The following is a 13,578-nucleotide window of genomic DNA, read 5'->3' as shown; positions in this document are numbered from 1 at the left end:
ACCAGAGCAGGTACTGCCTGAGGTGTCAAGAGACAGTACATTCTAGAAACTGAGGCCTCTGCGGGGAACCCCGTGGCAGGTGCAAGGCTCAGGATGAGGGAGGTCAGAGGAGGCAGCAAGTCCAGAGTCAGCACCAGGGACCACAGCCCAACCCAGGCCCCACCGGCCACCCACACACATGCCCAGTGCCAGGCGGCCCCAGGGACAGCATAGCAACCCACCCACACCCCCATTTATCTAGAACCCAGGCCTCCAGCCGGCCTCCCATGGCCCCCACAGCAACGTCCACAAAGACGGCCACTGGCTCCGGAGTCACGAAGGGGCAGCACAGCGCTGGTCCCCTCCCAGGACTGAGAACATCCTGCCACCTTCCGAGTCCCAGGCTTTGGCCAAGTTGACCCAGCCCTGCTGACGGAGCATCCACCCACCCCAACCACAGTGGGCGCCTGCGGGTGCTGGAACCAGTCGCCTGTCTGCCTGTTTGTACATCTGTCTGTCCAAACATCCATTCGTCCACTGTCTGTCCCTGCTTCCATTACCCACCTGCCCCCTACCTGTCCCTCCGTCCATTATCCCACTGTCCATCTATCCGTCCCCCATCATCTTTCCTCCCACCTCTCGGGGGCCTGCGCGGCCACAGGGGCGCACCACTCTCCCTTACTCTGCGGCAGCCACGATCCTCACATGCTCGGGAGAGCTGACAGGTCAGCTAGGAGCCCGGCGGGTCAGACACCCCCACACAGGGGGCCAGTCAGGCACCACAGCCATGAGGGACACTGCTCCCCCAGGGACCACCGTGCCCCACGCTGCAGGGCTGTGAGCACCAGACACGCACCCACAGACCTGGGACAACTCTGGCATCACCTTGAACATGAACCACAGACTAACTACACGTGGAAGAAGTCTACGACCTGTTGAGAAGGAAAGTCCTGAGCGCTGTGGAAACGCCGTGGCCTGTACGACGGGAACGGGTGTGTGCCTGCCAGCCATCACAGACCCAGGGAGGGGACCTGGGGTCCCAGGGACCCGGTGAAGGAGGGAGGGCCCCGTGTGCCACCTGGGACCTTTCAACAGAGACGTGTTCCCGGCAGGACACAGGTCTGGAGATGAGGGGTGAGGCCCAGGGCGGACAGTTCAACAGCCACAGTTCAGGGCAGGTGGCCGTTAGAGACACATACATGGCCATGACCTCCTGTGGCCCTCAGATGAGCCCAGCCAACTGGGCCTGTGTTCACGGCCCTCCAAGGCACCCCACCAACCCCTCCAGCTCACCTGCCCAGACCCAAACTCCACCCTGGCACCTCACCTTGGCTCCCCAGGTCTCCTCCCAACCTTTCCCCAGCCCACATCTCTGATGGGGGGGGGGGGCACTCTGACTCCTTGCTGTGTTACACGCATCCTTTGTCCTCGTGTCCATGCAGGCCACGCAACCCTAGGCTCTATGCGGAGCCTCTGACCTCACGCCAGCAGACACCATGGTGCAGCTATGGGGGCCACAGAGTACCCACCACTGTCCACAAGGACACCTGGTGCCCCCGGCTTACGGCCAAGGGGCCGCAGGGAGTCTGGGGGCTGGATGCGGACTTGGACCTCCTGCTCTGGATCCCCCGCCCCAGGAAAAGGAGGGAGCCTCTGGCAAAAGAGACCCAACAGCCCCCAGCACTCCCAGCTGGGCTGGCTCACCAGGAGGATGTGATGAGGCCAGCAGCCAGGCCAGCGACGCTTGGCTGGAAAAGGCACACGTCCTGCTGAAGGAGACAAGGTTTAGTCAGGGCCTGGCGCTGGGGTCGCACGATATGGTCAGTCTGTAGGATTCTCACAGAATCTTTTGATCCAAATGCCTGAATTCCTCACGTTCTTATTTCTTGGTCTTTGATTTGTGGATGAAATCAGGCCTTTGTCTGATAGAGGGTCCCCCAGGTGGGATTTGGCAGGGGGCACGCCCCGTGCTGTCACTTTGCATGCCCTGCCGGCCCCGCTGCTTCTACCAGGCTTCTGTTCGCATCTCGAGGCTTCATCACGTCTACTCGTCTGTCTATTCTGGTAGGAAAGCGTCTGGGCCTGCTTTGGAGAGGCCGCCAGCCACTGTCACACTCCGTGCTGGACCCAGGCCCTCACCAGGACCCTGGGGTCACCTGCTCAGGGAGCAGGTGGGGTCCCGAAGAGACACGACCTCACCTACTATTTGGTTTCCCTGAGTCACACGTGGGGAAGCCGGGACACGCCCATTACTCACTGGGGGCACAAAATAATACATTGCTTCCAAAGGGGACTGCTGGGTTTGCCCCTCGACAGGAGGGATGAGCTCAGGGAGTCAGAGTCCTCACGATGCATATCAGTCCGCTGTGACCATCGCTCTGGGTTGTCACATCTTAACCAGGGGCACACCTTCACGTTGTCGCCGAAGCCTGGTGATATGGCCCCTAGAGGTCTTTGGCGACCATCCCGCCTTCTAGTGCAATGGGATCCACCTGCACCTCTCCCGCCCCATACCTGAATGCAGCCACATGTCTGGGAAGGATGGGACCTCTCGGAAGATGGCAGAGGGGCCGCCGTCTGTGAGCTGGGGTGCTCCAGCTCCTTCCAGCCAACAGAAGAATAAACTTTAAATATAAAATCATGAGGAACATCTCCTGATACCTTCTCTTCCTAATGCAGGCAGGATGGGTTTTGCTTAACCTCCTCTAACTTAGGTTGGCTTTTTCCTCTCAGGCCAAAAATCTTGGCCATCAAGGAGGCCAACCTAATTGCTCATTTGCCTTAACCCACAGATCCCGTGCACGGGCTTTGGAATAAATGAAACTGGTGCCATCACAGCTGAAAATCCTGAAACCACGTGGTTTCAAAGTCCGCGCTGTCATCGGACAAGGAACACTCAGATCCACATGGGTTCCACTGTGTCCCTCCGTCTCTCTAGAGGTCACTGTTGTAGGAGCCCTGGGCCGGCCTCCCACCCCTTGACTTTCCTCACATAAAGCAAGCACCTGTGTGTTTGCGCCTCCTCCTTGACTAGAGGAGTCGTAGCTTGTCTGTGACTTTCACTCCCTGGGGTTTTTTCACTGAAAATAGATCCTGGTAATCGCTCCATAGAAGCATACAGGGATCACACTCCTCCCTCACATCTGCTCAAGACTCCGCGCACAGTGGACAGATGCAGCCGGTCCTCACTGCGGGCACCTGGATCTTCCCCGTCTTTCTCACTGTCAGAAGGAGAGCTTTAACAGACAGCTTGGTGCACCCGTATTTATTTTCCTGCTTGTTTTTTTTTTGGGGGGGGAGGGTGGTTTTGTTCTGTTTTGGCCAATATTTTCAAGAGAGGCCGCAGGACATAGGGTTGCCGGGGCAGGGGGTAAATGCACGCAGACAGGCCTGCAGGAGGAGTGCAGTCTCCCCGAGCCTCAGAAACACCAGAAGGTTTGGGGGAGTTGTGCACGCCGGTGGGGTCCTGCTCATCCGATGGCACCTAGCATGTCACATCTGCTCCATTCTGACCTTGAGCACCTTCCCACTTCAGGACCCGGGAGCTGTGCTCACATCTCTTGTGCACCTGCCGTGGGGTCCATGGGCTTTTGTGTACTCAGAAGCTCCTTCGTTATTAGAGGTGAATCGTCTGCTATTAGAGGCAATCCCTCTCCCAGATTTTGTCTTTTGCTGTTCTTACGGCACCGGGACCACACGAGGGTTGTTTCTCGCACAAACTTCACCTTCACGCGCCTGGCTCTGGAGTCCCGGAGGAGCCCCCGCTGTCTTCAGTGTGCTCGGGTTCCACCTGAGGCCTGCGTGGGCCTCTCCCTCAGGGCCTCTGCTGGCCCGCGGACTGAAACACCAACTCTCCCTCTCCCACCAGAGAGGTGGACTGTGTTTTGGCTATGTTTTCACCTAAAGTTGAGTCTGTATGCGGGTTTTTTTTTTATCCTGTTCGCTGTTTATCTGCCTGGGCATATGTCAGCTCTGCACTGTTTTAATTACCCGAGCTTTACATTTTATAATATTTTGAGCTGCCCCAGCCAAGAATGCAGATGTGACTTTTATAAGCGACCAGCTGGAGACGTCATGGAACAGAAAGCCAAACCACACGACCCATCAAGATTAAATGTTCAAAGCACGTGGTTCCCCGGGCACCGCCTGAAGCTCTCCTGGGCTCCCCCAGGGGCCCCCGGCTACCCTGTCTGCCATGTGGGGGTACTCCTGGGAGGCGGTGGCCTGTCCCCTGGTCCAGGGCTGTTCCTGGTTGCCTGTCCAGGTGGGCAGGTGATAACCAGCCTGCAGCTGAAAGCAGCAGCCCCTGGTGGGACCAGGTGGGCTGGGCAGCCTCCATTCAGAGAGGTACTCCAGGGCTGAAGGGAGCTGGGGGCATGGTGGCAGGGGTCCAGCTGGCTGGGCCTTCACTCCTGTTTTCTCTCTGTGGACCTTCGCTGTGTAGGCCTTAGCAGCAAAGCCAACAGATGAGGCAGAGGAGCCACTGTTCTGAGCATCCTTTCAGGGTCAGAGGATGGTATGGGAAGGGAGTGGAGAGGGCCCCCCACCCTGGGGCACTCAGAGGGGAAGCCCACAGCCCCTGCTTCTCAGGGACGTGGCACCTGATGGCAGGGGGTGGCTGTCAGGGCTTTATGGAGGCGGCAGAGGGAGCCTCTGCAGATTGCAGGCAAGGGTGGGTGGAAGTGGGGGTGCCTGAGGACACACACTGGATGTGACTCCGGGAATAAGACCCCACCTTGCTCGAAGACGTTAGCATCACACAAACTTCCAGGCAGAAGTAGAGCAGCTTGTAGGGGCTGCAAGAGCCAAGTGGCTAGACCTGTTTCCCCACAGGGAAGTAGCTGAGCAGAAAAGGGGAGTAGGGACCAGGTCCAGAGCCCCAGATGGGCAGGGATGGGCCCCCTGATCTGGGGCTGGTGGACGGGCAGCAGGTCAGGGACCTGTTCAGAGAGTTCTGTCCACCACCCTCTCTGGCTGCCCAGGACCCTCCATGGGCAACGTCACCGTCCCCTGGGCTCACACATGGATCCTTCACCGGACAGGCTTCTGCAGGGGGCGCAGGCCCTCCTCGGGACACGTGCTCGGTGCCCAGATCCTCTGGAAGCACCGCTCCGCAGGTGGGTAGCAGACTCCCAGGCCCCAGGCCCTCGCCCCTGGACAACCATTGGACAGCAGTGCCATGGCCACAGCCTGAGGACAGTGCTCCGAAGCGTACCCCACACCCTCTCAAACGCCCCAGCGCCTGCGGGACTCTCCTGCAGTGCTTTCCGAGTACTCCCTTCTCCCAAGCTCAGGAATGCCGCAGGATATAAATACCCACAGACGGAGATCATCAGGCCCGGCCTGTCTGTGGGCTCCGAGCTGCCAGGCAGCAGGCTGACCGCCACGGCACAGGCCGCAGGGGGCCTGGGCTTCGGAGGCCGGATGCCAGGTGACCCTCTTGTGAGTGTCCCCATCCCGGCTGACTGCCAGGCGAGGGAGGACGGTGACAGCCCCCAGTGGCCCTGCCCACCCACTCACTCGGACCTCCAAGAGCAGCAGAGCCATCAGGGGCCGGAGCTCTGGGGAAGGGGTGGCAGAGGAACAAGGCAAGGCTCTGCCTGGGGCAATCCAGGAAGGCTTCCTGGAGCAGAAGCCAGTGGTTCTGGGCAGCAGGACTGTAAGGAAGAGACCTTGAAGCAGCCAGATGAAAGGCCTCCAGAGGTTGATGGGTACACCCAGCCCACAGGGGGATCAGTCCTAGGACGTGCAGAGGGTCAGTTTACCAGCCAAGATGGTACCTCCAGGCTGGGCCTTGCCTGGATTCCCACTCCCCCCTCCCCCGCCGCCCAGTGGTACCTCCCCTCTCCTTCTGTGACAAATGGGTCAAAATCACAACCACAACCCCCTGCCACCCAAGGGGGCCTCAGCAGGCCCACCTAGATTCCAGCCCCAGCTGGGGAAAGGAACTGCAGGCTTCTGAGTCCAACAGCCTTGGGCACACACCCCACTATGAGGCCTTGGGCACATCACCTCCCCTCTCTGAGCCCCCAAGGTTTGCACACAGCACCACTCATCCCCCTCCACTTGCACGGGGCTTGAGTCACGTAGTGTCACTGGGGGTCATCCAGACCCCACACCTGCTGTCAATAGAGACCACCCTGCCCTCCATGACATTGGGGTTGCTCACAGCACCCAGGAGTCCTCGGGACAGAAATTGGTGGCCATCACTGCCCCCCAGGAAGAGGTGTGGACGGTCACCCCCTGTGCCCTCGGGACCAGGGCCACCTCCTCCATGCTCGGACCCTCACTCCAAGGAACTTTCTCTCTGAGAGTGGAGCCAGACCTGCCTGGCCTGCCACACGGTAACCAAATCCACGGGGTGTGAGTTCAAAAGGTCTTGATGGTGCAGTTCTCGCGGCATCCTCTCCTCCAGCCACAGGGGCCAGGAGTACAGGGCTTCCAGAAGCTTCCATGTGGCATCTCCCCAGGGCCCACATGATGCGCCCGCCCTGCGATCCTCCTAGCCTGGTACATGCTCCTTGCAGACCGCTGTCCTTGGATACCATCTCCCACTTCACAGGGGCCAGATGTGAGTCCCAGCCACAACAATCTCACCAGACAACAGGGTCTTGAATCACAAAAGATATCACACCGGCCAAAAGCTGGTTTTGAACGTGAGTCTGAGAAGGGCCACAGAGCTTACCTGTGCCCATTTTCCAGCCAGGGCCCCCAGCAAGAGCAGCCACTCAAGCCCAGGACCCATGCGTCTGCACCTCTCTATTCCAGATGTGCTCCTGGAGCAGCAGGCACCCCTCCCCTGGGAGCTGGCGAACAAGGACACTTGGGTCCCAGATTGCTGGCCCACACCTGCCTTCTAGCAGCAGCCCCAGAGCACGAGGGCCAGGGAACCCCCATTCGTGCCAGCAAAGGTGTCCAGCACCAGAGGAGGGACGATGGGAACTGGCTCTTGCAGTTGGAGGCTTCTGAGTTCCTGACTCCTTGAGAAGCAGGGATGGAACCCGGAACCCTGGAGGATGCGGTGCCCCAGGCCCTGGCTGCTTAGCTCCACAGGACCTGTTTCCAGCCCTGCAGCTGCTCACCGTTCCCAGGACAGCACATGGCAGGGGCTGCTGCATTTGCACCCATGACATGCTGGTTCCTGGGCCCCAGTGCAGCCCCACCAGGCAGGGAGGGGCAGGAGTGCCCTGGGATGGCCCTCGCAAAGCCTCACAGACGCTCACTGTCCCCCCATCCTGGAGGCCGAAGCCCGAGGGGCAGGCAGGTGGGGTCCTCCTGAGGCCTCTGTGTGTGTTTGTGTGTGTGTGTGGTGTGTGTGTGTGTGTGTGTGTGTGGATGGCCATGCTCTCCCTGGGTCCTCACGGGGTTTTCTCTCTTCATGTGTCTGTGTCCTGACCCACTCTTCTCGTGAGGACCCCAGTGACCTCATGTTCCCTTTATCACCTCTTTGGAGGCCCTGCCTCTACGTGCAGACACATTGGTAGGTCCCAGGCATCAGGGGTTTGACACAACTGTCTTAACCCAAGCAAAGGGCACCTGTGTGATCGTGAGTGTACACTCCACCATTTACACCACACACAACAGCCCATCTTGCCATCCCCAATGGCCAGGCCCTGACACCTCAGTCCCCCCGTCCCTCCTCGTCACAGGCAGGTCACCCTGTGGGCACTGAGCAGCCCAAGACACCGCACGTCTGTCTTCTCTGGGACGGCCCCCCACCCCTCACCCAGCCCCATGACACCCTGCAGCGTGGTAAGGTCCCAGGGTGGGGGCTGCAAGCGCAAAGGAGTCCCTTTATCCCTCCAGCACCTTGGCACTCCACAGGCGCAGGCAAAGCCCACAGGCACTGAGCCCCCGGGAGCCTGATTCGGGTCCAGGCATAGGCGAATGTTCCCTCCTATCTGAGCAACCCTACTGGAAGGCACGAGCAGCCTGCCAAGCCTGCCACAGAGGAGGGGATGCACACTCAGAGAGCCAGGCAATGTAGTGAGGCTGCCCAGCCACGGACAGTGCTCAGACACGAAACCTCGTCCCCCATCCAAGCTCTCAGCACTGCCTGGCCACCCCACATCCCGCACTATGTGGCCTCCTGGCCCCAGGCCCCGCTGTGTGCACAGAGCTCCAAAATCTTCCACCCCTGGACTGTCCCCTGTCCTCCCACTGTCCCTGTGGCCTCAAGGCTTTTCCACTCCCAGGCTGATGACCCTGACATAAGGGATGCCTACGACGCACCCCCCCCACACACACACACACACACACGGCTAAGCCAGGCCATGCCCGGGAAGGAGATAAAAGACTTCACCAGAAACTGGGGCTGAGGGACAGGTGGAGGGGGTCCAAAGGGGACAGAGGGGAGAGATCAGACATCATCTCCCCCCAACCCTGCCCACCACGCAGCCCAAGAAACCACTAGGCTGACTTCCAGCGCGTCAATGATTAACACCTGCTCGTTGGGAGGTGCTGCCAGAGGCACCTTGGGAACCCAGGAAGGGCAGGGTGGCAGAGGGTGGCAACGGGAGCACCCAGCTAAGTTTAGGAGCCAGGGCCCTCCCCACTCTCCTGAGGCCCTCCCTCAAACCTCTCAGCTGCACCTGATCTCCAAACATCAGGGCTCAGGTACGGATGTTGCCTGTTGGGGGAGCTCTGCACCTGCCCCGCAGGGGCTCATGGGAGCTGAAAGAGCTGGGTGCCCAGGCCAAGCAGCCACAGTGGTGGGAGGGGTGGCAGGAGGTGGGATGAGGAGCAGCTGGGACAAGACAAGAGTCTGCCCGTGTCATCCTGCTGTTCCCAAGAGGTTGAGGTGGGATGAGGCGTGGAGGGGAGCCTGGAGAGAAGGTGGGTGAAGAGGGAGGAAGAGGGGAGGCTGGGTTCCTCATGGCTTTCACCAGTCAGGGGAAGGACAGGGACCCCTGAGGGTATACGAGGGAGGAGGGGGCCCAGCCCAGGGGCCAGAGGTTGCTATGACAACCCTGCTCCCTCCTCCGTCTGGGCATCTCCCCTACCTGCCTGGCTCCACTGAGGCCCACTAGCAAGGAGACCAGGACCCCCAGGCCCTCAGCTCGATGGGAAGCCGCCCCACGATGAAGGTGAGGACACCAAGGATCTGGGAAGTCTGGGGGGGCTGGGCGGGGGCAGGAAGCCCGAGCAAGCGGGAGGCAGAGTCCTGCTCCCTGACCCCAGCGGCCAGGGCAGGCCAGGCGCACACAGGAAAGGCTGCTCTCCTGGCGGCCGGCCGGAGTAGGGGTTCCCCGAAGAGGAGAGGGACAGGATATCCTGGCCCGCTTCCCCAGCTGCGCCTGGGAGAGTGTGCCCAGCCTTGCAGGGCCCACGAGGACGGTGGCTCCCACGTCCACCCACCTGGCCAGGCGCTTCAAGGCCAGGGAAGCAAGCCTGGCCGGCCTCGGCAACAGTCCTGCCCCTTCCACGGTGTGGCTCTGCAAGGACGGGGCTTTCTCTCACCCCACCTCGGACGCCTCTGAGAACCACACCAGGGCCACGGTGGCTGCTGTCCACCCCTCTCGTGGGGCTGCAGCCTGGCCCCGACCACTCAGCCACAGGTCACTGTCACAATCTCAGCTAGAAGGCCAGGTGCCCTCAAAGTCTGGCCAATCGAGAGTGTCCAGGGCCTACTATCCTCCTGGAGACATTAGGGGGCAGGAGGCACCTTCCCAGGCCCCAGCTAAGCCACAAGCCCTCCTGTCCAGGGTCGCCCCTCAGCCCCAGCCCGCATCGGGAGAGCCGCAGTGGGTGTCTACGCCCAGGACCACGGCACACCTCTCACACGGCAGGGCCCAGAGCAGGAAATGACTGAGCCAAGGGCACACAGCCACTCCAGGAGCATCCCTTCCTGGCTCGCCCCCGCGGGGAAGACGTTCAGCCACTATCCTCAGAAGCCACCCCTGCCCGCCCGCTCCTGCGAAGGCCAGGCAAAGGCGACTCTGCTGAGCAAACTTCCGAGAGCTAAACAATCAGAATCAGGAAGAAAACACAAGTGTAAGCAGAGACTTCCTCTGGGGCGCGGCGAGTCCTCTTCCTCCACACGGCACCGCCACCGCCAGGGAGCCCGGGTGACACGCACCCACGGGCCTGTACCCCCAGGATTGAAGCCTGTGGGGCTTCTGGAGGCCCCCAGCCCTGGCAGCCACCCAAGGGTGGGGGCACTGCAACACCACCTGGAGGCCCTCTGGGCTTGCCTCCCTGCCTTCCCCCTGGATCCGGCGTGCAGGGCTCCAGGACAGAGAGGCGGCAGGCAGGGTCTCCTCCAAGGCCTAGCCATAGAGTCCATCCCACCCTGGGCGTCTCAGGCCAGGGTTAGGAGGCAAGCAGCCCGTGTGCACAGGGGCACCCACAAGCCTGACCCTGGCAGGGCAGCGACACAGCCAGGGTCTGACGCAGGGGACCCCTTGGGGTCAGTGCACCCACATCTCCCTAAGCCCTGAGACAAGCCTCTGCTGCAGCTGAGGGCAGAGCCCCCACCCCACCCACATCAGCCATGTCATGGTCATGCACCCTCTGAACTGTGGAACCTGGGGGCCAGGGTGGGTTAGAGGTGAAGACTAGGGCCCTCTCTGCCTCTAGGGACACAGTCCTAAAGACCTGTCCCTGTGACCTGCACGGAGGGCCGTGACCCTGCTACCACCTCTGCTCAGAGGAGCCAAAGTGTGAGGCTGAGTCTGCCCCACCCCGGCCTGCTTCACCTTCCCAAGACAATGCTCCCAGCCAGCCAGGGCCTGGCTCCCGTTGCATCCCTGGGGACCCGGTGGCAGTGCCGGCAGGAGAAGAAAGGGTTCTGACTGCGCCCCCCAACCAGGTCTCTCCCAGCCTCCAGCCAGCAGGGACCAGCACCTGTCACTACCAAAGGGAAAGAAAGCAGAGGGAGCCCCCCAGCCCCACCATCAGTGTGGGGACGGCCACGCCAGGGCTCACGGGCCAAGGGCTGGCAGCGTACCAAGAGGATTCGGGCTGGGCAGCCAGGAAGTGGAGCCGAGGAACGGCAGGGGAGGGCTCCGGGGCAGGCAGCGGGGAAGGTGGCCCTGAGGAGGTAACTTCCTTGTACCCCCACCCCTGAGGAATGGAGCGCCCTGCCCCCCGCAGGCATGCCCCAGCGGGCATCAGAGCCACCTGGGTGAGAGCAGGTCAGGTGCTGCCGAGGGTCCGCTGTCTCCTGGCCCACAGCTGCCTCCAAAGGAGGGTTAGAAATGTGGATCCAGCCCCACCCCTCCCCGGAGCGCCTCCAGGGTCCCCTGCATCAGGAGCTCGGGTCCCTGAAGGGGGTGGGGCCTTCCCCACAGCCACACTGACTCCCCTGGCACAGGACACTCCCCACACATGGCCTGCCTTGAGCTGGGACCCTCCCCTCCTGGGGGCTCCTGAGTCCCAGATGCCCCACGACCCTGAGGAGTTCTGTCTGCTGCACCCAAGGGCAAGCTCCCCCTGGTGCACGTCCTTTCCCAGAAGGATTAACACCTGGACCGTCCTTCCAAGGAGGCGTGCAGCCAACTTCTGGGTTGGGGCAGCCTCCCCCTGCCCCGCCCCGCCACATGCCTGGGCAGAGCCAGCGGGGAGCTCCCCGCCCCCCCCCCCCCCCCCCCCCCCCGCCAGCCACCCCAGGGTCGGACACCCCCCTCCAGGGTCAGACCCACACCCGCCCTGAACTTCAAGGGACAGGCTCCTCAGAGTGGCTGTTGGCCCCATTAACCTCTTCTTCCCTCTTGGCCTCTCTGAGTGGCAGCTGGCACGGTCCCCGCGGCAGCAGGTGGCACGAGACAGGGTCCGTCCCCGCGCCGCACCCCCCACCCCAGCCCGCGGGAAGCCCCGTGCCCCGCCCGCGCCGGGGCCAGACTCACACTGCGAAGTGGTAGACGAAGCACTTCCAGCCGGTGGGACGCTCGAGGAAGTTGTAGACGCGGCCCTGGATGTGGGTGCGCGCGAGGAGCGGGCGGCGCGCGCTGTAGATGGAGACGCGCGGGTCCAGGCTCACGGGCGGCCGCGCAGCAAGGTCGGCGGCGCTCGGGGGCGCGGCGGGGGACGGGGGCGGCGCGGACCCCGGGGCGCCGGGCGGCGCGATGGGTGCGTAGAGCGCTCCGCCCGCCGGGCCGCCCTCCGCCAGCTCCAGCGAGAAGGGACACTTCTTGGCCAGGCCCGCGCTGCCCCGCCGGGAGCCCGGCAGGCGGCCGCAGCCCCAGCGCTTCTTGTCGGGCCTGGGCGGGGAGGAGGCCGCGGCCATGGCCAGGCTGGGCCCGCGGGGGGCCGGCGGCGGCGGCACCGGGAGCTGTGGCGAGGGCAGGCGCCGGGGGCGCAGTGCGGGCGGCCGGCGCTGCCAGCCGGGGCGTGGGGGCGGGGCCGGAGGGGGTGGTGGCCGCGGGCCGGTCCCCGGGGATGGCGCGCCCCGCCCCTGGCCAGACGCCCCGCCCGGACCAACCGGCGCTCCGGGCGCCCTAGCCCGCGGGCCTGCGCCCACCTGCTGCTCCCGCCCTTTCGCCTCTGCTTGCTCCCCCCGCCCGGCCCCGCGCCTTCCGCGCCTCGGCTCTGCCCCGTGTGCGCCCACGTGCGCGCCCCGCCCCCCACGCCCACCTGCTACTCAGGAGCCCCCAGCTGAGCCGAGGAGGAAGGCCAGGGGCACAGGTGCAGCTGCTGCAGACCGCCCTGCCCCGGCAGGAGAGCAGACAGGGTAGGGCACCATAACCCACTTCACCGGAGAGAGGCTGGGATAATGGGGAGAAGGCGGCACCCTAGGGCACCCACAGACTGACCCTCTTGACACCAGGGGGCGGCCTGTTAGCTCCTCCAACACTTTGACCACCCTCTTCCCTGTGCCCGCCCACTGTGGGTGGGGAAAAATGCGGTCTGGTCAGTGCCCACTAGGGGCCATCCACCCCAGGAGGCAAACCTGGGCCATTGTGGGTCAGGGACAGCCATAGGAGCCCTGCCCATGGGCGATGTGGGGCCTACTGGAGGTGGCCGGTCGGGGGTGTAGGCAGGGTTTGATTACGGGGCAGGTCATGGCAAGGTGTTTTTGAGGTCCTGGGGACATGCAGAATGGATGTCTTGTCCTCCTCGAGCTCTGCCCTGGGCTTGACACTGCATCCCAGGGATTTCCCCGGATGCCAGGGGCAGGGTGTATAGAGGTGGGATGGGATCAGGTTTGCGAGGTCTTGCACACTGCCTCTGGTCATTTTCTGGGCTGGCATTTGGTTCCCTGCATGCTGGGGTGCAGGAGTTGGGGGTGCTGAATAAACAGCCTCTCTCGGGACATTGACCGGGGCAGAGGGATAACCGCCCGGCCATCGTTCAAGGGACAGGTCACTTACCAGACACTTCCCAGGTCTTCACTGAGCACCCCAGGCTGATTTATTTCATGTACCCCTCAACCATGAGAAAACCAGCTTCCATTGGATAGAGCGAAATTCTGGCCCTTCACTCCCCACACCTGGGATGGTGCCCACACGCAGCCACCTGTTGGTATTTGCAGAAAAAGGAACGCAGTGGGTCCCAGCCCGCTCCAGGGAACTGGGGAGACTCCAGGGCCCCTGAGGCCAGGAAACCTTTCTGGGAAGCACAGCAGCGCGGCTACAAACCCACAAACCGGCAGGCAGCCAG

General features: G+C 62.7%; 1 protein-coding gene across 2 annotated transcripts in view; it reads right to left on the bottom strand.

The window, feature by feature from the left end:
• The window catches only part of KCNQ1 (potassium voltage-gated channel subfamily Q member 1), a 323,020-nt gene extending 310,815 nt beyond the window's left edge, over positions 1–12,205 (bottom strand). For both annotated transcript variants that reach the window (XM_038563590.1, XM_038563591.1), the window contains exon 1: positions 11,826–12,205. In XM_038563590.1, coding sequence (XP_038419518.1) covers positions 11,826–12,205 — 380 coding nt within the window. The remainder of the gene's footprint in view (positions 1–11,825) is intronic.
• Positions 12,206–13,578: the final 1,373 nt, after the last annotated feature.

This window comes from Canis lupus, chromosome 18, assembly GCF_011100685.1.
Source record: "Canis lupus familiaris isolate Mischka breed German Shepherd chromosome 18, alternate assembly UU_Cfam_GSD_1.0, whole genome shotgun sequence".
Classification (NCBI taxonomy): Eukaryota; Metazoa; Chordata; class Mammalia; order Carnivora; family Canidae; genus Canis; species Canis lupus.
Note: the sequence above shows the minus strand (reverse complement) of the source record. Positions and strands in the feature narration are given on the sequence as shown.